The sequence below is a fragment of the Empidonax traillii genome, unplaced genomic scaffold (assembly GCF_003031625.1).
Source record: "Empidonax traillii isolate 1590-97213 ecotype Southwest subspecies unplaced genomic scaffold, ASM303162v1 scaffold10:size5872457, whole genome shotgun sequence".
Lineage (NCBI taxonomy): Eukaryota > Metazoa > Chordata > Aves > Passeriformes > Tyrannidae > Empidonax > Empidonax traillii.
The window spans coordinates 5,850,937-5,871,317 of record NW_020955203.1 but is presented as its reverse complement, the minus strand read 5'-3'; the positions used below and the strand labels follow the sequence as shown (position 1 = coordinate 5,871,317).

The 20,381-nt window shown below is 40.3% G+C and overlaps 1 protein-coding gene across 1 annotated transcript; it reads left to right on the top strand.

Moving 5' to 3' along the window:
* Positions 1–2,628: 2,628 nt before the first annotated feature.
* Positions 2,629–18,544, top strand: SMAD2 (SMAD family member 2). Its single transcript, XM_027885852.1, has 9 exons — positions 2,629–2,726; positions 3,881–4,074; positions 4,452–4,586; positions 7,734–7,808; positions 9,446–9,499; positions 10,586–10,798; positions 12,529–12,666; positions 12,827–12,971; positions 16,504–18,544. Exons 1-9 carry the CDS (start codon positions 2,629–2,631, stop codon positions 16,625–16,627), a joined length of 1,176 nt encoding a protein of 391 aa, XP_027741653.1. The 3' UTR covers positions 16,628–18,544.
* Positions 18,545–20,381: the final 1,837 nt, after the last annotated feature.

Genomic DNA, 20,381 nt, shown 5'->3' with positions numbered 1-20,381 from the left:
GAACAGTAAAAGCTGTGTTGAGCTGACTTTATTGATCACAGAGAGTGATTTCCTGCAGACTCTTCGGTATTTGTTTGTGGATTGTTGGAGTATAGTGTGGATCTGCCAGTAAAACATTGATAGTTCTCCCAGCTCTAAGCAGTTATACATCCTAGGAGATGGCATATCATGTAAGCGCTGACTGGTGGAGCAGTTTTGCTCTAACTGGTCATTCTTCTGTACCTCTTACCCTGTCCTGCTTCCATGGTGTCCTGTCCAAGCTATGGCCCTGTCACAACAGTCACTTCAGGATACTGTTTGTCCTTCTGTAGGTTGTAGAATATGCTGTCAGCTTTGACAGTTTGAGTATTTATAGAGAAAAGAGGTTAGCAATACAAAATACTGTTCCTGTTCATTGTGCTTTGTCAAGGGCTGTGAAATTTTACTTTTGCCTGTATCATCTTAAAAGCCTTGTGAACCAAATGCATGGCGCGTCATGCTTGCACCAGTGATGCACCCCAGAATTTTGGGAACATGTAATCTGTGTGACAGCGTCAGCTTTTGAGCACTGCCTTGTATAAAGAATCTGTTGCTCAAAGGTACTGAGCTGTCAGAGCTGGCTGTGTCAGTTAATATGCAGCAGGCTTTGTGTCTGCTGATTGTTCCTCTAATTGCATGTACACGATGATCTGTCTTACCAGCAGTAGTGGTGCGTATTTAAGGACACAGTAGCGTGCAGGGATGCTCCCTGGTGTCCCACAGGCTGCCTGTGTGTCTTCAGGGCAGCTGTTTCTATCCTTGCAAAGCTGGCGACAGCCCACCCCTTCTGAAGGCGTCCTAGGAATGTGAAAAAGTGAGGCTGCAGGCTCTGCTGATGCTGTGGTGGTCAGGATCCCTCTTTGCCCATTTGCTCTGGAGAGCTCTGATGCTTCTTGTGTCAGAAATGGATGCAATTTGTTTGGGGTAGTTGGCTTTTTTGAAGAGCTGAATCTGTGTCAGAACAGCCTTCATCTCTAGCTCTCTGCTGCTCTCTGCTAGACAAAATCATCTAGTACAAGATTTTACTTGTGCCCATAATCAGTAAAGGCTATATTTTATTTCACACATTAATTTGTGATAAATGCAGGCTGCTGCTGCCCACAGTTACACTCTTGCTTCTCCTTGTAGTGCTTATGTAGCTCTATCATGAACAGAATTGGTTTGACTGAAAAGTACCTCTCAAAACTTGTATTTTCAGCCACATTGTGTTTTGTGGTCAGTTTATTGGCTTGGGTTTGCTGCTCAGTTGTACGGCCACTTCAGCCTCCTTGGGATGGCATTAGAAATGAGGTGTGTGGTACAGGAGGCTAGACCTGTTCATTCCTTTCGCCAGTAGCCCACACTCAGGGTTTACTAAAGTCGTTGTGGAACTGAGGTGTTTGTCAGCCCTGAAAGTGGGTTTTACATCCAGTGCTGCGCTGTCTGCTGCTTTGTTTCGTAACGCTAATGAATTTTCCCTGTGTAACGAGGAGAAACGAAAACACCTACTTCACTTCTCCTCCCTTAAGCACTCAATCCAAACTCGTGAACGCATCAGCTAAACATAGTAATTTAAATTTAAATCACAACATCTATATTTAAAACCAGGAGTTTGGTGAATGTAGATTCTTTCTGTTGCAGCTCTTCAGAGGCTGTTAATTTTAAATGTGATGTAGCAGCCAGTGGAGCTTCAGGCTCTCCAGTCAGGAAGCAAAGATCTAAGGTGCTTGTGAACCAAATTCTCTTCATTTCTGAGGTGCGAGATCTAGTTGTGTGTTACTTGTGTAAAATAAACTGTCCATTTTCAGTGGCCACAGAGCAAGTATGTGATAGAATTGAGCTTAATTTATGCTGCTGTTTTCTGCTGCTGCTTTTAATTTGTGTCTATAACTTGAAGGTTCCTTTGATCTCGTCCTCAAACCAGTTTCGTAAAGACTTCATTATCTCTCTTTCCCTTCCTGCTTAATTTAGCTGTTAAAGTTTTTAAAATACTACTCTGTAAAACTATGTTAAACATTCGTGTTTTGTATACTGTGGGAACGAATATTTAGCTGTTTAATCAAGGAGAGTACAGAAAACAGAAGTATCAGCTCTAATGTGTTTTTCTTCGGAGTTTGATTTTTCCTGTTTTGGGAAAAGCAAAAAATCAGTATGTTCATGGAGAATAAAATTAATGCTTAAGTGGTGGTACCTGAATGTTAGATTGTGATGTTCAGTTTTGGATACACATGGCCTTTGTTTGAAGTCCTAGGGCAGTTTATGTTTAAAAACAAACAAAAACAAAAAACCCCAACCCAGAAACTACCTTTTAAAATTGAAATTGTAAAGAAGTAGGCTGAGGAAGTTTTGCCTGTTTTAAGGAACATTGCAACTGTATCAACTACTTAAAACCTGAGAACTTGTTCACCTTTTAAAAACATTTATCATTTACCTTGAATCACTTGTTCCATTTTGATAGCCTCCTTCATATAGAAAATATAGCATGAGATGTGAGTTTAAATGCAAGTCTAATAGTGCTCTATCTTCTATGTGAAAGGAAGTATTCTGTACATTTTTCCATGTTTGACATCATGGTGTTTTGAATAACCATGTTCCATATTCATATCAATTTTTTGTTTTTGTTTTCAATTTATGCACAGCACTTGCTCTGAAATTTGGGGACTGAGTACACCAAACACGATAGATCAGTGGGATACAACAGGCCTTTACAGCTTCTCTGAACAAACCAGGTGAATATTCTGCCCTCTCTCGCATCATAAAAATCTTGTGGGAGGGATTGGCTTTGGAGGGTCTGTAATGGGATGCTTTAGCTGTAAAATAGACTAAAATGCTTCCTAGGCCTCTCATGGTACAGCATTTTAAAATATTTCCTTGCCAGTGTAGAAATCCAAGTTTTTTTAGCTGATGTTTTGACCAATGAAACTCTTTAATTCTGCAGTATTCTTTTTTCACGCCAGTGCTATTGAAAGAATGGGAAGACTTGTTAAATGCAAGCTCTGCTGTGATTTGGTATTTATATTAACAAACTTGGAAACTTAATTCTTTAGACTTAATCTTACAAAGTGTTTAAACTGCTTTGTATGCCACAAGCTTTGAGTTAAATCTTGCTAATTGGCTCAGATACGAGCTACTAAAGAATTGTTTGGAAATTCTTCAGTAGTTAACGGTGGGCAAACTCTAAACAGGGTCTTTATTTTTTCATGTCACATTACTTGATTTGTGTATTGAGGTTTGTCTCCCATCCCATAACAATCATAAACATCTGCATTTGTGTAAGCATATGCAGTCTGTCTTAAAACTAGCAAAACGTTTTCAGCTGGTAGCAAGGCAGATGAAGTGAAGAAGATAAAACTGTACAGCCCTTACAAGATGTGCATTCATGCTTTTTGCATTACAGTTATACTGCCGTGTGGATCACTTGGGCAGCTGACTGCTTATAGGCTTATTTGCAGTCCTGTGGGAATTCTTATGCTTAAAGCCATAAAGCATCCATGCCACAACAAAGCTTTGAGGTTTAGCAGTGGAAGGGACCATTAAGTGTGTGATTTTTATTTTATTTTTAACAACTGTCTTCTGCATTTAAAATAAAGAAGTATGTGAAAAAGTACATGAAGCAGTCATACTTGGTTGGACTTAAAAGTGGCTTTTAATGAACTCTAAATTCACTGGCAATAATTCGAGCAGCTCAAAAATGAGTTAAGACACTCCTTGGTGTGATCACTTTTATCGCATTTTTGAAGCCTTTTAACAAGAGTATAAGTGTCAGTAGCAGTCTCAGTGCACTGAATTTGAGGATAAACTACCCATCCCATGTGTGTGCTCTGTTGCTCGAGTGATTTAAGAGGCAGTCTGTAAACCCTTCTCCACATCTTTCCCCTTTCAGATCCCTCGATGGCCGTCTGCAGGTGTCCCACCGCAAAGGATTGCCACACGTCATTTACTGCCGCTTGTGGCGCTGGCCAGACCTCCACAGCCACCATGAACTTAAAGCAATTGAAAACTGTGAATATGCTTTTAATCTTAAAAAGGATGAAGTATGTGTAAACCCTTACCACTACCAGAGAGTGGAGACACCAGGTAGGAGGACTGCTTCTGACTTCCTGTTGCGGGAGATTACGCCCCGATGGGTTTTGAAAGTAAAGTTACTGAAAAATCTCTACAAATGTGTTCAGTACTCCTGATAAATACTTCCAGGACTGCTAGCAGCTTCCAACTGGCTAAGTATGATCCAGTCTGAATAGGAGAACAGAGATAATTTACCTGGAACAGTCTTACTTGGGGCACCTCAGGAATCCATCTCTTCCAGTAACTGTGCTATTAGCAGTACTGAGATTCACATAATTTCAAAAGAGCTGAAGAAATTGAGATGTTTTAGATTTATTTTTTTTTCCTGTTACCTTACAGAATCATATATTTTGAGGGTCATACTAATGTTTTTAATTTTTCTTTTCCAGTGTTGCCTCCTGTGCTAGTGCCACGGCACACTGAGATTCTAACGGAGCTGCCGCCTCTCGATGACTATACCCATTCCATTCCTGAAAACACTAACTTTCCAGCTGGAATTGAGCCACAGAGCAATTACATACCAGGTATTTTCTTAACTCCTACTCCAAACAGTACGTTTAGCGTTGTGGCACTGGAACAAAGATGGTCATTCCATCCTCCTAATCAAATTAAGTGATATATTCACCGATAGATTAGATCTGGTTAATTTCATGTGTTAATTCCAATGGAAATACCTAAGCACTTCTGTTTGCAGAACTTGATCACAAAATCACAGAATATTCTAGTTGGAAGGGACCGTGCACGGATCAACAAGTCCAGCTCTTAAGTGAACGGCCACTACAGGAATCAACCCCAAAACCTTGCTGTTATTAGCACCATACCCTAGCCAACTGAGCTGTCCTGTGTGCAGCCCTATTGCTGTGGTTTCACAATAGCTTACTTGGTTTCAGTAGCTTATTCAAGGTTCAGAATGCTAACGAGTACAAAATAGACCTTCTTCTTAAGCTTTAAGCCCGTTTCACAAACATGCAGGGGTTGGCAAATGCTGTGCATTGGAGATTGAGTAATGAACTTGATGCTCAGTCTCATCACGTGCAGTGTGTGGAGCGCAAAGCAGTGACTTTAAAATCTGTAGTTCACCGTTGGTCGAGGTCTGCTCTGAGGTTTTGTTTTGTCTTTTTAGTATGAAAGAACAGTCTAACAACACTGAACTGTTAAGAATTCCCTCTCCCTCTCTTTGCCCCTTTTCCACCCCAAAACAAACTCCAAGGCTAATGTGCTGCAGTGCACCCAAAACCCTGTTATCCCTACTGAAACATGAAATCAGTGACCTTTGCTTCCTGCCGCAGCTTCCTGTTTCCTATCTCTCCAGGAAGTTGTCCGGAGTGCAAAACCAAGTAAAGCTGAAGTTTACTCGTAAATGTTTAGTGCATCCATGTTATGAACAAGCTGAAAATTCACATCTGGAGTCTCAGAAAGAATAAGATGAATGCCTTGAAACTCCAATTTGTGCAATGTACAAATAGTATCTGCGTGTGCTACACAGAGTGTTGCTTGTGTTTTCTTCAAATATATCCAAGAATTGAACTGCCATTAAAAAAAGCCAGTTAATTTGATCTCTCCCTTGATCTCTTCTGTTTAATTTGGGCTACATCAGTTGCCACCTATAAAGAGCAGTTTAAGGTGCTAGAAGTTGGTGTTGCTTTCTTAACTTGCGTATACTTTTTTGACCCAATCTGAGGGCTTTTGATAGCACTTGCAAACAGCTTACTGGAAAGCCACCTTTTACAAATCCAGTGCTGTGGAAGTGAGCTAAAGTAGTTATTTGCAGGGAGTTTGTTCAAGGTGATTGCGGGTATTCACATGACCTTCAAATGTTTATGCAGCTAACCACACCTTGCCTCCTCCTCTTTGTCACTGGCACCCTCCTCTTGTGTTCCTATCATGGCATCTTGCTTTATTTGACCTTGCTGACTTAATCTTGAACACTTAGCCAGGCTCTGGTAAGTCTTGTGTGCCTTAGCCTTCCTCAGGGAACCGTTTTCCCTAGCAGCAGGTCGGGCTAACTGTGGTAGCTTTGCACCCCAGTGCTCTCTCTCAGTGCTCTGGCCTACCAGAGAGGTTGGGTTTCACCTGCAGCTGGATGCAGGTAATGGTGAAGGTGCAGGGTGGCCTTTGGGAGAGCTGTGTGTTCCCTTCCAGGTTTTGGATGTGCTGAGCTGCATCGTCTCCACGCTCCTCACAACACTCAAGCTCTGCTGGAAATTTTTAATGCTGCACCTGAGCTTTTATTTCCAGCTGTGGTGGTGCTCAACCTCTGACCCTAAACTATTCTTAGCACTAGGTGGACACGGAAAATAATCTGTGCCAGAGAGCCTAGACTAGCAGCTGGAAACAGGAGGCGTGGGTTGGACTGGAAATGGGTATTGACCTTTCACCATGGCTGTGGGCTCTGCTATAGCAAGTGATTTGGACATGGGTGGAGTCCACTTTGTCACAATGGATTCTGTAAAAAAATGTCCAAAACGAGTGTGAGTTTTGTTATCATACTTCTTTCTAGTGAAGATTTCCCTTAATCGCCCTTTTAATTTCTCACTTGAATTTTGTCACATCTGTATTTTGCACACTCGTTTTACAGAATGGATCCAAGATTAAATTCTCTCAGTTCATTTTAATTTAATCAACTGACTTAATCTAGTTTCCTCTCACTGACTTCCTTCTGATCTTACTGTATTGCTGTACATCTTAGGCATGATATTTGATACAATTTTATTTTACTTCTTAAGCAAAAAGGTTTTATCTTTAAATTTCTGCTGTTTGGTAATAATGTAATTAAAAGTATTTAATCTCTGGAAGTTTCAGAGACAATTCTAAGGTGATTGTAGAGATAGTTAGCTTCAAACACTTTCACTGAAGAAATCCAGGGTTTGCCTTTAATATGTAGGAAAAGACATTTGCCCAGTTCAAAGAAAATTATTTCCTGAAAGGCAGTTGGTTAACTCATTATCTGGATTACAAAGAACATGTTGAATGGAGAAGAGGAACAGGCGTAGTCTCCTGGGTTTTGAAGATATTTCTGTGGAATTAGACACAGTTTCTGGTATCAGAATGCTTCACAGTTGGTTCTGATCTTACTTTGGTCTGTGTAACTGTCTTTAAAGAAAGCTTGATAGAGCTTGTGCAGTGTAACTAGTTAATATAGTTATTATAAATGAGAGAAATCAACTGTTGGGTGTTGAAGAAAGAAGGATTTGGGGACTGAGCTGAAAAATAATCTTAAAATCTGACTATTTCAGTAAGGTGTGGGAGGGTATCTGATCTAGTGGTTATACTACATAAAGATAGCTCACGTTATTTTTTTGGGGAAGCCACCAGATGGTTTTATTCATTTGTAATTCTACTAAATATGAAAGCTGTTGATCACAATTGCAAAATTGTTACTCATTGTAGTGACTGTATCTTGTCTTAAATGGAACAAACAAAGATTATCTGTTAATTACATATATTTGAGCAGTTGACTGGCCTACAAAAGAAGATACATTTTACATAGAATTAAGGCAGGTAATGTGTTTGAAGTCCTGCTGGAAGGAAAAAGGAACCTCAAAGTGACATTCTGATTCAGTGTACAGGTATCATGGGGCTCGTGAAAACGTGGTGATAAAAACACCAAGTCTTACAGAAGTTTCCCCAGTCATTCAAGCAGTCACTAGTTTTGGGGTTTTTTTTAACAGAAACACCTCCTCCAGGATATATCAGTGAAGATGGAGAAACAAGTGACCAGCAGTTGAACCAAAGCATGGATACAGGTAACATTTATTTCTTACTACTTGCAAGCCTTTGGATTAGTAGCTGTGATCCCTCTGCGTAGGAGCATGAATTCAGCCCAAAAGGTGATGGCAGTTTTCCTCTGTACAACCTGTTTAAAATACCACTTTCGGTCTTTTGTGAGCAAAATAATTTTTTTGTTAGGGAAATGCTTTTAAAACATTCGGAGCTATATTAAGTGCATCACATTTGTTACATAACAGAAGTGTACACAAGTCTAATTAAATCTTCACCAGAAATCCTTAAAATAGATTTTAATATTGGTTTCAGCCATCCCCTAGTAAACAGCTTCATTGAAGCAGAACGTCTGTTGGCCTAATAAACAGGTTGCCGGCAATCTGTGTTCTTAGAACCTGCCTCTGACAGCCTTATCACTTTTGCTGCGTTTCAAATTAATTCTTGTATGTAAAGCTCTGTGGAAAAAGCCGTGGAAACATCAGGCATTTGTGCCTTTGTAGGAAAGGGTTTCTACAGAATGTGGTTGACCTTAGACTTTGGACAAAGCGCAGTTAATGTGCTGGATAAGAACCTCCTGCTGTGTGCCAGTGGACTTGGGTGTGCTTGGTTAGCTAATGCTAGCAACCATTTTTAGTTAGTTGCAATCAACTGCACCAGTTTCTGTAAGAACTGCAATATTTTCCCACTGTAAGACAATACGTACCTTAACTAAATAACAGCCTGACATCAGCAGTCACTGTGGGAATGTTTCTGTGAAAGCCTCTCTGTATTTTGCCTTCTAGTGTGCAAATTGTGTTGGAGGATTCGTGTTTTTCTGAATTTTTAACTTCCTCCCTCAGGGAAAGAATAATTTCCTCAAATGAGGAAATCTAGCTTGTTCTTTCCTGGAGATCACAGAATCATAAAATCACAGAGTAGTTTGGGTTGGTAGGGACTTCAAAGACCATCTTGTTCCAACAGGCAGGGACACCTTCCACTATCCCAGGTTGCTCCAATCCCCATCCAGCCTGACCTTGGACACTTCCGGGGATCCAGGAGCAGCCACAGCTTCTCTATGCAGCCTCTGCCAGTGCCTCACCACCCTCACAATAAAGATTTTTTTTTTTCCTGATACCTAATCTAAATCTCTCCTCTTTCAGTTTGAAGCCGTTCCCCCTTGTCCTGTCAGTGCCTGCTCTTGTAAACAGTCCCTCTCCATCTTTCTTGCAGGCTCCCTTCAGCTACTGGAAGGCCACATTAGGTCACCCCTAAGCCTTCTCGTTTCCAAGATAAACCTTCTGCTATGAAAACAGAAAGGCAATATTTTGCTTGTCTCATCCACTCTTTCTTAGCTTTTATTTCACAGAATTTGGGAAGTCACTACCTTCTCCCTGGAGAAGTGCATAAATAGTGTTCACAGAGTGTGCATGAAGGGAGAGCTCTGCCAAATACAGCACAGTTAATTGGGTCTTTACAAGGAGGGGTAGGTTCCCAGAAGTCTGGAAAGTTGAATGAAATCTTAATTCGGAGTAAGTGTGTTCTATTCCAGAAAACTGGTTGTAGGATTTCTGAGGTTTCTTATTCTGAAAAATTTCTGTGTAAAACTGGTGTAGATAATGTGCCTACCCTGCTGAAATAACGAAATCCATTTGCTCTGGAACTGTCTGTATTGCTTCAACAGGATCTCCAGCAGAGCTGTCTCCTAGTACTCTCTCTCCAGTTAATCACAGTCTGGGTAAGCTGGAAATATAATTATTTCTCTGTGTGTGATGACTCCTCATTATATCTTCATAATTACTTTAAAAGTGTAAATGCACTTTGAGAAATTAAGAGTTGTATTAGGAGGTGACTGTTGGGTTGGCTTCCCGATGTTAAATATAATAGGGCTGGGTTAATAACTTTTTAACAACTGCTCTATTTCTGTAACTGTTGAGCTCCTAGCAAAGAGGGAGTGATATGTTTGTGTGTGCAGGAATAGCATTTATAAAATAAGTAGTTTAGAGGACATTTGCCTGTCCATACTGCTGTCCAGACTTGCTGTCTCCCTTGTGCCGCTCTTCTCATGTACTGTTTCACCTCTGACTGCAGCACAGTTGTTGCTCCCACGTTAGTTGCCCACCTGCTTTGATCAGGTGCCACTGCTGTGTGTCTTTATAAATGCCTCGGGAAGATCAGATTGCCCCGGGTTTGTTTAAGGGATGGTGACAGGATGTGACAGGAAAATGCTGTTCAGAATGCTGAGTAAGTAATTAGGGTAGGTAAGAAGGGGAAGCAGCACAGGAAAAGTTGAAGATGCACAGGAAAGATACCGGGCTCTAGTGAGGGAGAGTAGAAGGAGCTTAGAACTACCCTCAGATAAAGAGTCAGTGTAAGATCTAGAGTAATGCAAGAGAGCAGAATTTTCATATTATTTTTTCCTTTCTGTTGTTCAGTGTTTGATAGTTTAATCTTTTCTTTTACGCTGCCAAAACGTTTGCAAGTTACAGAAAGGCAACAGGAATGTCTCACCGTCTGGCGCTCGGAGCACCATTAGCTTAATCATTTTGCCGAGCAAAATGCAAGTACTGAACTAAATGAGCTGTGGTCAGATTAGATCACCCCTTCTCCCCCTCCTCCTTCCCTTGCGTGGAAGATTGAATTCCATTCTGTTTACTGGGGTAGGTAAAAAAGGACAGCAAGCAAAACATAATTTGAGTAGTTTGAGAAGACTATTGCTGTCATTTCTGGGAGAGACAAACAGCAGGGAAGGTAGATCTACTTTCAGCCTCAAATTCTGTGTTAAACTTGGGGTTTTTTAAAATTTTTTGTTTGTTTGTTTTAGACTTGCAACCAGTTACTTACTCGGAGCCTGCATTTTGGTGTTCAATAGCATATTATGAATTGAATCAAAGAGTGGGAGAAACCTTCCACGCGTCCCAGCCTTCCCTGACCGTAGATGGCTTTACAGATCCATCAAATTCTGAGAGATTTTGTCTAGGTCTGCTTTCCAATGTAAACAGAAATGCTACGGTGGAAATGACAAGACGACATATAGGTGAAGATCTCTGATCTTTTAACTATCTAATTTCATTTTGTCGGCTAATTTATCTGGGATGATCCAGGTAGGATGTGTGTTGGGTTCCTTTCAACCTTGTGCTGCCAGACATCAGCCTTCCCTCTCAGGGCTTGCCAGGGAAAGTTTGGCCTCTCTGGATGAGGACAGAAGTGGAAAGACACAGAGGTCACAACTCCTGAAATCAGAGAGAAATGTAGCAGCTTCTGCTGCCTAAGCCAGTTGGAACTGGGAGGAGATGTAGTGATGGCTGGAGCTGAAAGGAGCTGCCTTTCCTCAATCAGTAGCCCCTAACCTGGTGGCAGCAGCACTCACAGAGCTCTCAGGCATCAGGCAGCACAGGAGGAAACCGCTCAGCTGTGTGAGATTTCTGTTCCTCGTGTTGCTGCTCTTGTCTTGTGGAAAAAGATGGTGCACCAAAGCATCCCATGGGGCAGGTTTATACCTTTCAGGTTCCTTGTCGGACCTCTGTCCTGGGCAGCATTTATATTAAGAATTGCTTATAATTGAAATTTAAGCTTTAATTACGAAATATTAGCATGTTGCCTAGTTTATTCTAGTTTATGAAATGCAGAATGGATATTCGTAGTACTTCTTGAATTCTTCTCTGAAAGGGGAAAAGCTGCCATTGAAATAACACACTGTTCTGACACGATTAAGATTTCCTTTGTAATGGTTAATCTAGAATGTTGTTTTCCGTAATGCACTGTCTTGGCTTTAGGTTCTTCAGTAAATTTTTTTTTCCCCCTGGATTCTTTTATTAGCAACATTCACAAAATTTTTTTTTGTTTTTACTTTCAGTAAAACTTCAACCTCCTTAGTAGAACCTTTTGACTTTCTCTGTGCCAAGTCCAAATGCCAAATCCAAATGCATGTCTAACAGGATTTTAGACATGCAGAAACCTAGACTGTGCCTGTGCTGATGACTGATCAAAATGATCAATGATGAGGAAAACCAAAAATGTAATGAGCTCTCACTCTTTAATGGAGCAGCTCACATTTTGTTGAAAAATTGTTTTAAAGAAAAGGGGGGAATGGAAACCATGGCCTTTAAAAGATCTGTTAATTATAAATAGTTTTCTTTGGGAGATCAACTGTACGTTATTTACCTTCTGCTACAAATAACCTATACAGATCTGTTTTCCAGTCTCAGAAAGAGAACAAAATAAGAATTTAAAAGTGGACAGTATGATTTCTTACGGTTATTTTTTTGTAATAGGGCTAAATGAAGTCCTGTTGTTTTTGATAAAGCAACACAGGGGTGTGCAGTGGGCTGTGAAACAGTGTGGGTGCATGTAAGCAGAGAGTGTTGAAGTGGTATACTTGTGTTTTCCTTCTCTGCCACAGTGACCTCTGCTGCTTTACATACAACACTTTAATATTAGCACAAATTTTAACTCTGTTTTAATGAACTCTGCTTCTGAGCTTGGATTTGCTTGCAAGCCATCATATGGGTAGAAAATTCTGTCTCGCTTTTGACCAAATTTATTCTGCTTCTCCTCCAAATATTGTGCGTTCGTGGGAGAAAAATGCAAGTTAATTGTGTTCTGCTACAGCTGTCAGCACAGCAGTGAGGTCCTGTGGATAATTGATTTCTGTTTCTGTTGTAAGGAAAAAAAACTTGGCCTTCTCTGAAAAAAAAAAAATACTCCCTTGTTTCCTAATCTGCTTGGGTCATATCGTAACTAGAGTACCTGTGACTTTTGCTACAGGGAGGGGAGTGCGTCTCTATTACATTGGTGGAGAAGTTTTTGCTGAGTGCCTAAGTGATAGTGCGATTTTTGTTCAGAGCCCCAACTGTAATCAAAGATATGGCTGGCATCCTGCAACTGTGTGCAAAATTCCACCAGGTTAGTAGCCTCACAAAGGTCTCGTGGGAAAATACCCAGTGAAGGTATTCGCTGGACGGCATTTGCTTTCCTTTTCGTAATTTCTGCATAGTTTCGGGCTTCTGTGGAGCAAGCGCAAGTGTTCACTGACTGCACCTTTTTGACTCTTTTTTCTTTCTAGGATGCAATCTAAAAATCTTTAATAACCAAGAATTCGCTGCTCTTCTGGCTCAGTCTGTGAATCAGGGCTTTGAAGCAGTTTATCAGCTTACTAGAATGTGCACCATAAGAATGAGCTTTGTTAAAGGATGGGGGGCTGAGTACAGGTAAGAGAAAAACCTCTATGCTTTTAGAGTTATTCATTTTTGTTCTTCCACTAACATAGGATTTTTGTCTGGCTTGAAAACCATACGTAGAGGCTTCTCAGTGCTCTTGTGCATATGCTGCCTGCAAATTGAACCCATATTTTCCTTTTTCTCTTTCTTATCTATGGAACTGCTAAATTATGAAGTCCATAAACTTGATTTTAAGTGCTGCACTGAAGCCAAATGTTGAGCAAGGAATGTCGTCAAAGTTCTTGTTCCCTTGCTCAGTCCTGCTGGCTTGTGTGTTATGGTGAAATCCCTGACAACATCCAGAAGTTCCACAGCCTGTGCTGTGAGATTATTTGCTAATTGTTAGACATGCAGTCATTTTGACATTTGAACATACAATCAGTCTGTTCTGAGTGTAGTGTGAGCTCCTTAGGCTGTGGTGCAGGATGGGGTTTGATGGTACCCAGCGGGAAGACTTGGGAGTCACAGGGAGTGCCTCTTGCAGAATGGAATTGCTGGAGAGCGCGCACTTAAAAGGGTGGCAAATATTTTGGAACTTGTAGTGGAAAAAACTTTGCAGGAGGAAGACCACTGTGTTTGTGTAGTAAAACTTCCAAAACCAGTCATTTGAGTGGAAAAAATAGCATTTTAGATGCTTTTGAATAGATTCCAGTTGTATTCTCTATTAGCCCAAACTGAGAGCTGTAGTTGAGGACAGTGCCTGTTTCTAATGTAGCATGGGAATTCAGGAAGGAAAGTAATTGATTTCTAACAGAGCAATTTCAAAAGTTTCATTATTTTGGAGAGTTAGAGATGTGGTTTTAAACAAATCCCTTAAACCTCTCTAGAAACTGTCCACTGAAAGAATGAAGTCTGACACATCAATACCCTAATGCAATGCATAATGATTTTTTAAAGATCTATGTCCTTTCTGAAATTGAATGATGGCATATAGGCTCCACTGAATCTGGGGGGGTTTGGTTGCTTTATCTGCTCTTGAAATGTGTACATGTGTACATTAGTGTCAGTATGTGGGGGAGGTTTCTCAGCTAAACGAAGCCAATTTTGTAATAGTCTAATTAGATGAAATGAGAAATTTGAGTAATGGAATAAATTGGTACCTCTACGTTAGGAAGAGGTGCATAAGAAAAAATCTGGCTCGGGTTTAAAGAGCTATTGGGTTTGGCTCCGGAGGAGTATGTATACACTTAGGCATAATTAAATACAGCATTCTAATCTGAACAGAAGAAAGGCTTAATCAGTCACATTACATGGAGGCAGCTTGAAGTGAATGGAGTGTAAGTGCTGGGTTAGAACTTTTGGTCAAGTTGTTTCAAAGGAGGGATAATGTTGGTTATTAGCCTATGAACTGTTCATACACTGTAGATTTGAAAAAGCTGCAGTGGAGACACTGCCAAAATAGCACAGAAACTGATTACTGGCATAATGCTGAACTAGTTTCTTTGCATCTCTGTTTAAGGTGATGCTAATAAATTATTGATGCACAGAACTTGTAAGTTATGCTGAGTTGGGATTAAAGCAAGAAGAGAAGGCTCCAGCAAACACAACCTTGAATTTCAATGAATGTAGTCTGACTTGTCAAAACGGACCAGCAAGCACTGTAAAAACCCATCATTCTTGTTAAAACTTCCGTGTTTCATTATTGTGTGAAAAAACCTTTCTCATAGAACAGGCTTGGGCAGAGCCAAAGCGTTACTTGCACTTCAGGCATATGTGCATAAACGTGCAGGTACGGCAAGGTGATACATTTTATAAGCTTGGTAGGCAAAATAGCTTACAGCTTCTGGCTTTTGACGTGTTGGTTTGAGTTGAGGATGGGAGAAGTTCGGATCACCACTCATGTGTTCACGTTAGCACAGGAACTATCCAGGTCTAGCATCATCTTCTGAAGAAAGTTCAATAGAGGTGCAATTAGTGATGCATGAACTGGAAATCCACGGGTAGCTGAGGCTGAATTTTTAGCTTTGAAGTGGTTGCTCGGTGACTCTTGTTATTTTATCAGTTTTTGCCAGTGTAGTGCAAAGCCAGGGCTGTTGAACAGAACCAGTTATAAAATTCTGAGGAAGTGTGTTGTGAAACACATCGCAGGGGAGTTGACAGCAGTGGAATAATGAACTTCCTTCTTTGGGAGAGGATTCGAGACTAAATGGAATTATATTTCCTGTGGTTTAAATTGTTTTTCTGTTGTATCACTTTGTTCTGGCATAGGCCTTTGGGGCTAAGATAACTGTTTTGTTTGAGTGCTGAGAGAGCACAGTCCTCAGCTCCTGTCTTCTCTTAGAAAATCTGAAACTTTTGAGATCAATCTTCTCACTGGCTTAATCTTTCTGCCTTCTCAGTTCCTCTGTTTATATAAACAGCTTTCCTTAAAGCGAAGGGCTGCAGTGCCGACAGTAAAACTGAAGGGGCTGGGTTTGTGTCTGACTAATCTGCTGCCTTTGAATCTTGGGATAGCTGGAATTACTAGGAAAAACTGGCTTAGCAACAGTAGTCTTGCCAGTCTAGTTAGGGAAAACTCCCATGCCTGGAGTGGGTACAGTGAAATAACAGGATTTTTCAGGCAAACTGTGTCCAATTCTGATTTCTCAACTTTGGAGATGAGAAGGAAGATTTTTGAATAGCAGGTCTCTGAAACAAGGATATGCAGGAGAGGGAATGAAGCTTTTATGGTTGTCAGTCCTTCAGCTTTACTGAGGCTTGCTACATGGGTGTCTTATTAAGGGCTTCCATGTGGAAAATTATAGGCAAGTTAGTTTAGAAGGCAAGGGAAATGTAATTTTTACTTAAATTGTTTGTGTGGGGAAGTTACAGTACAAAACACATGTAGAAGTGTAAGATTACAGGAAATCAGAGATAAGGTTTGGTGTTCCTTTGAGATACCATCAGTTAGCACAGGATAACCACACACTGTGTTTTGATGTCGTGTTTCTGACAACATCTCCCAGTTTCTTTATATATTTTATAGTGCCACTTGCTCCAAAAACCTTATGATCACCACAGCATTGTGCTCTCTGGCTGTGCTGACAGGACAGAGCCAAGGGTTTCTATTCCATATTTCTCAGCGTGTCTACAGAGTTCAAACCCATTTATGCATGCAGACTCTGTGAAGGCTGAGATACAGCTGCACACAGGTATCTGTGATGTGAGCACTGCGCGAGCTGGACAGTTCTGTGTGAATTTCTTTTTACAAGAAAGGCTCTTGGTGTGGCCCTGGAAGCCAATACCACTGTTATTCTCTAGAGTGGAATATTCTTGATGTATTAGGACAAGCATGTAATTATTGATGTGTCTTACAGATGTGGGAGTGTTTTGGAACTTTGGTGGTTTGTTGGTTTTTTTTTTTTTTTTTTTTTTTCTTCAAAGGCTGAAAAAAAGTTTAGTAACAATTCTGGTAATGGCTGCAGATTTTTATCTTTCTGTGAGGTAGATATATGTGGAAACATACTTGATCACGCGGTGGAGCACTTCATGTCAGCCAGAGCTGCTTTCTGACTCCCTACTCCCCTCTTTCTTTGCTTTCCAGGCGCCAAACGGTAACAAGCACTCCTTGCTGGATTGAGCTTCATCTGAACGGACCTCTACAGTGGCTGGACAAAGTACTGACTCAGATGGGCTCCCCTTCAGTTCGCTGCTCCAGCATGTCCTAAAATCTCTCTGCTTCCTCACCAATGGGCTAAACATCGAGTCCAAACAACAGACTTAATATAACAGCTCCTCTGTCGTAGTATTTGTGTGTGGTCCCCATGAACTGTTTACTATCCAAAAAAAAAAAAAAAAAAAAAAAATAAAAAAAAAAAAAAAAAAAAAAAAAAAAAAAAAAAAAAAAAAAAAAAAAAAAAAAAAAAAAAAAAAAAAATTTATAAAAAAAGGGAAAAAAAAAAAAGGGTTAAAAAAAAAAAAGAAAGAAAAAAAAGAAAAAAACAGCACTTGAGGTCTCATCAGTTAAAGCACCTTGTGGATTCTGTTTCCTATACTCTGATACTAGATGAAAATTTAGTGTATAGAAAAGCCTTCTTCAGAAAGAAGTGACAATTTTAAAGATTCTTTAATGGTGTTTTTATTGGGTATATAATTGAGTGTCCTAATGGTTTATCAATAACATGAATAGCTAAGTATACGTACAGATAATGTATCATGATCTCAAATATCACAGTATTGTGCTGTTCTACATTTTATTCCCATAAATAGTCGTTTGGTTTTTTTTGATTGGGGCAAATATCTCATACGATTCCAAGACTCTACTCCCTTATTCTTTTATATTTTTTTATATAAGCAGGTTTTTTGAGTAGTCCTAAACATAAAAAGCAGACTTTCCTTGTAGAAAAGCTTAACTTTTTGCTGCCTTCTTAAAGAAAAAGAAAATCCCTCCATTGGAAGGGAAAGAAATGTCTTGAGATTCCTCTGTGACATCTTAGGACACTTTATATACTTAATGGGGCCTAAAATGAATTCATATTGTAAATTCCAAGTATCCATTACACTAGGAGTCTACTTTTCCCTACCCACCTGAGTTGATGCTTCTGGTGCCAGCGCCATTGCTGGCAGTGTTGTAATTTGGCACTCTTTGTGTACCTTAAGTCGTTGAAATCAGTGGTTTTTTTCTCATGGAGTGGGAACTTACCATAGCATTTGATACTGGATTAAGTACATAAGGTTATTGGCTTACCCCTTATGTCTGTATTTTTTTCATTGAACATAATGGGGAGTTTTAGTTTCTGGAGCCAAATACCTTGAAAAATCCTTTCCCAGGGTAAACTAGACTCTTTTATTTAGGTTTTTAAATAGACGCAGCTTCTTAACATATTTCAGTAACAGAATTTAAATTTCTGATCTGAGTGGCTTTGTGTAGCTTACTTACACACCAGATCACACGCATTCATTATGTCATAATGGGCCTTGTTATTAAAAGTAGTTGCTTCTGCAAAACCTCTAGGATAGTGGTTGCTGAGGTATGACCAGCGAAGGAGGACTTTCTAGGTTCTTCATGACAGTGCATGTTATTGTGAACCTTTGGACACTACAGCAGCACCATATTAAAAAAAATATTCTGAAATATATTCTACAGATAAGTCTGGGCTGGGGATGGGATGGGAAACTGTATAGAAGGGTTATTATGAACTTGAAAAATACACATCTTACTAACAATCTTGTGATCTAGCTGTCTGTCATTCTTTTGTTATCGTGGCAGTAGCAGGATTGCCTTTGTCTGTTTTTCCCATTGTCTCATCCATTACACTAGTACTGTACTTTGTAAGTGCAGCCTAGTGATAACTTAGCTTTGAGAACAAAAATGTGGCCAGTGTTACAGCTTTTAATCACTTGAATAAATTGATGATAGTGATGGATATTTTTATGCCATAATGACATAGAAGCAATACCAAAAATCAAGCCTCGAAAACGTGGGCCAGATCCCTTTCAAAAATTGGCAAAGCAGTTACCAGTTTGTGCTAGTTTTACCAGTAGACTAATGTATTGGTAGAACTTGTGAACCTAAGAAATAAGCTTCATGCGTGTTGCATTTGCCTAATATGTGAATACACTAATAAAAGTTTTAATTCTCATGATGGCTGCGTGGCTTTTTTTGTATTAATTTCTGTCTGTATTTTTTGTTGAAGGTTAGGAGCCATCCTAACCCACCCAAAATGGTACAAGTGCAAGTTGTGGCTAAGAACCCCTTAGACTTTAGGGGTTTATATGACTTTTCATGAAGCTGTTGTGGAGGTTCTGGATCTGTGTGTGCTCGGTGGGCACGGACTTCTACTCCTGTTTATTAAAGCAGTTGCTTTTTCCTACCGCAATCAAATTGCATCCTACTAACTCAGATGTTTGCTCTCACCTGTGAAACAGTTAGATAAGAGAGACTTGTCTGGGTCAGACTCGTATTTATGAGCAGGTTGCAGCTTGAATCAGTTGGGTGACCTAATTCTGTGGTCTCCTCGCTGTGGATTTCTAAATGTGCTCTTTCAGTTGTGCTGGTATTACTTGCTCTGCCTTGAACACTGTAGTAGCCTCGGCTGTGCCCTTGCTTTCAGTGTGCACTTCCAGGAGCGTGCAAGGACCCTGCAGATGTGCCTGTGTGCGAGACCATCTCAGTCTGTGTAGAAGTCACTGGTTTTGACTTGATTGTACCACTGAAATATTCTCTCCTGCCACTGCGGTTTCAGCCACAGCTTAGTGGCACAAGGGAACTTATCTGTGCTTAAAAATGCTTGCTTTCCAGTATTTCATTTATATGCCTTTGGCAGTTCTTAAGTAACTTTAACCTACTCCTGTTTCTTAATCCACTGCCTTTCTGACTTATCCCACTGCTGTCCTGCTCTTCTTCAAAACCTGACCAGTGCCCACTCAAACATCTGAGTGCAGAATGCCTGTGGTACGTAAGGAGTGTGACTTCATCCCTCTCCTCTTTTGCCAGTCAAAGTACTGATGTCCAAAGTGAATTTTTTTTTTTCCAGTGAATTTTTTTTTATTTTTTTTTTTTTACATAGCGAGCAGGGAGTACTCAAATGGAGATGTTTAAAGTACGAGCAGCCAGCTACTTACCTGTATCATGAAGCTGGAAAAACTCTGTATATAACTGTTGCCTTAAGTTTAGACTGGCATTTCATGAGCCTGGGTTCAGATCTCTCCCATCACTAGCCCTGCCTGAGCTTGATTTTCATACCATTGCCAAAGCCAAGTAATCAGAAATCAGGTGGTTGATTGCGAACATCCAAGCCTAAAAATTACTTTTGAATTTCCTTTTGGCAGCTTGGAGGCACGGAGATGACTTTTCAGAACCCTTCCTCCACCAGAGAAAAACCTGATTGCATTTAGAAGTTGTTTCCGGGCTGAGCCTTCGAGAGCAGTGTCAAGTGCCTGGATGCTTTCAGCTTTAAACTATGATCCTTGTTAGCAGAGTGGCATCATCTCTGCACGTTTTCCCCCTTCTTTTTATGCATGGTTCCTACGTAGGTGGTGAGCACTGTGCAACAGGAATTTTCTACGCTTTAGCATTTTGCATGGAGTCCTTTGGACTTCCAGGTGGTGCCATACAAATCTAGACCACAGTGAGAGCTTTGATGTTTTCTTGTTCTTATTCAGGACATTGTGCTTAATCAGTTCTTAACCTCCCTGAGACCAATCGCAGGCAAGCAGCGTAAATAATTTGACTTCAGGCTCCCTGTAAAATCAGCAGGGAGAGGTAAAGTCTGAATTTAGGGCTCTGAGTTGCTCTCTGGTAGAGAGCCTACGCTGTTGGCTGAGGGGCCTGTTTTAAATGCATAAAGCAAGTATCTGCCTTGAAAGGTTCTTGGGTGCTGTCAAAGTAGTCAGCTAAGGTGTTTAGGAATAATAGCTTTGAACTGATTAACACACTTAATGCCAGAAATCACTACTACTTCACTTCACTAAGCTTCTTAT

Coding starts and splice junctions, on each gene's coding strand:
- SMAD2 (XM_027885852.1), top strand. CDS start 2,629: ATGCACAGCACTTGCTCTGAAATTTGGGGACTGAGTACACCAAACACG. Junction 7,809..9,445: donor GAACCAAAGCATGGATACAG/GTAACATTTATT, acceptor TTGCTTCAACAG/GATCTCCAGCAGAGCTGTCT. Junction 10,799..12,528: donor AATGACAAGACGACATATAG/GTGAAGATCTCT, acceptor CTTTTGCTACAG/GGAGGGGAGTGCGTCTCTAT.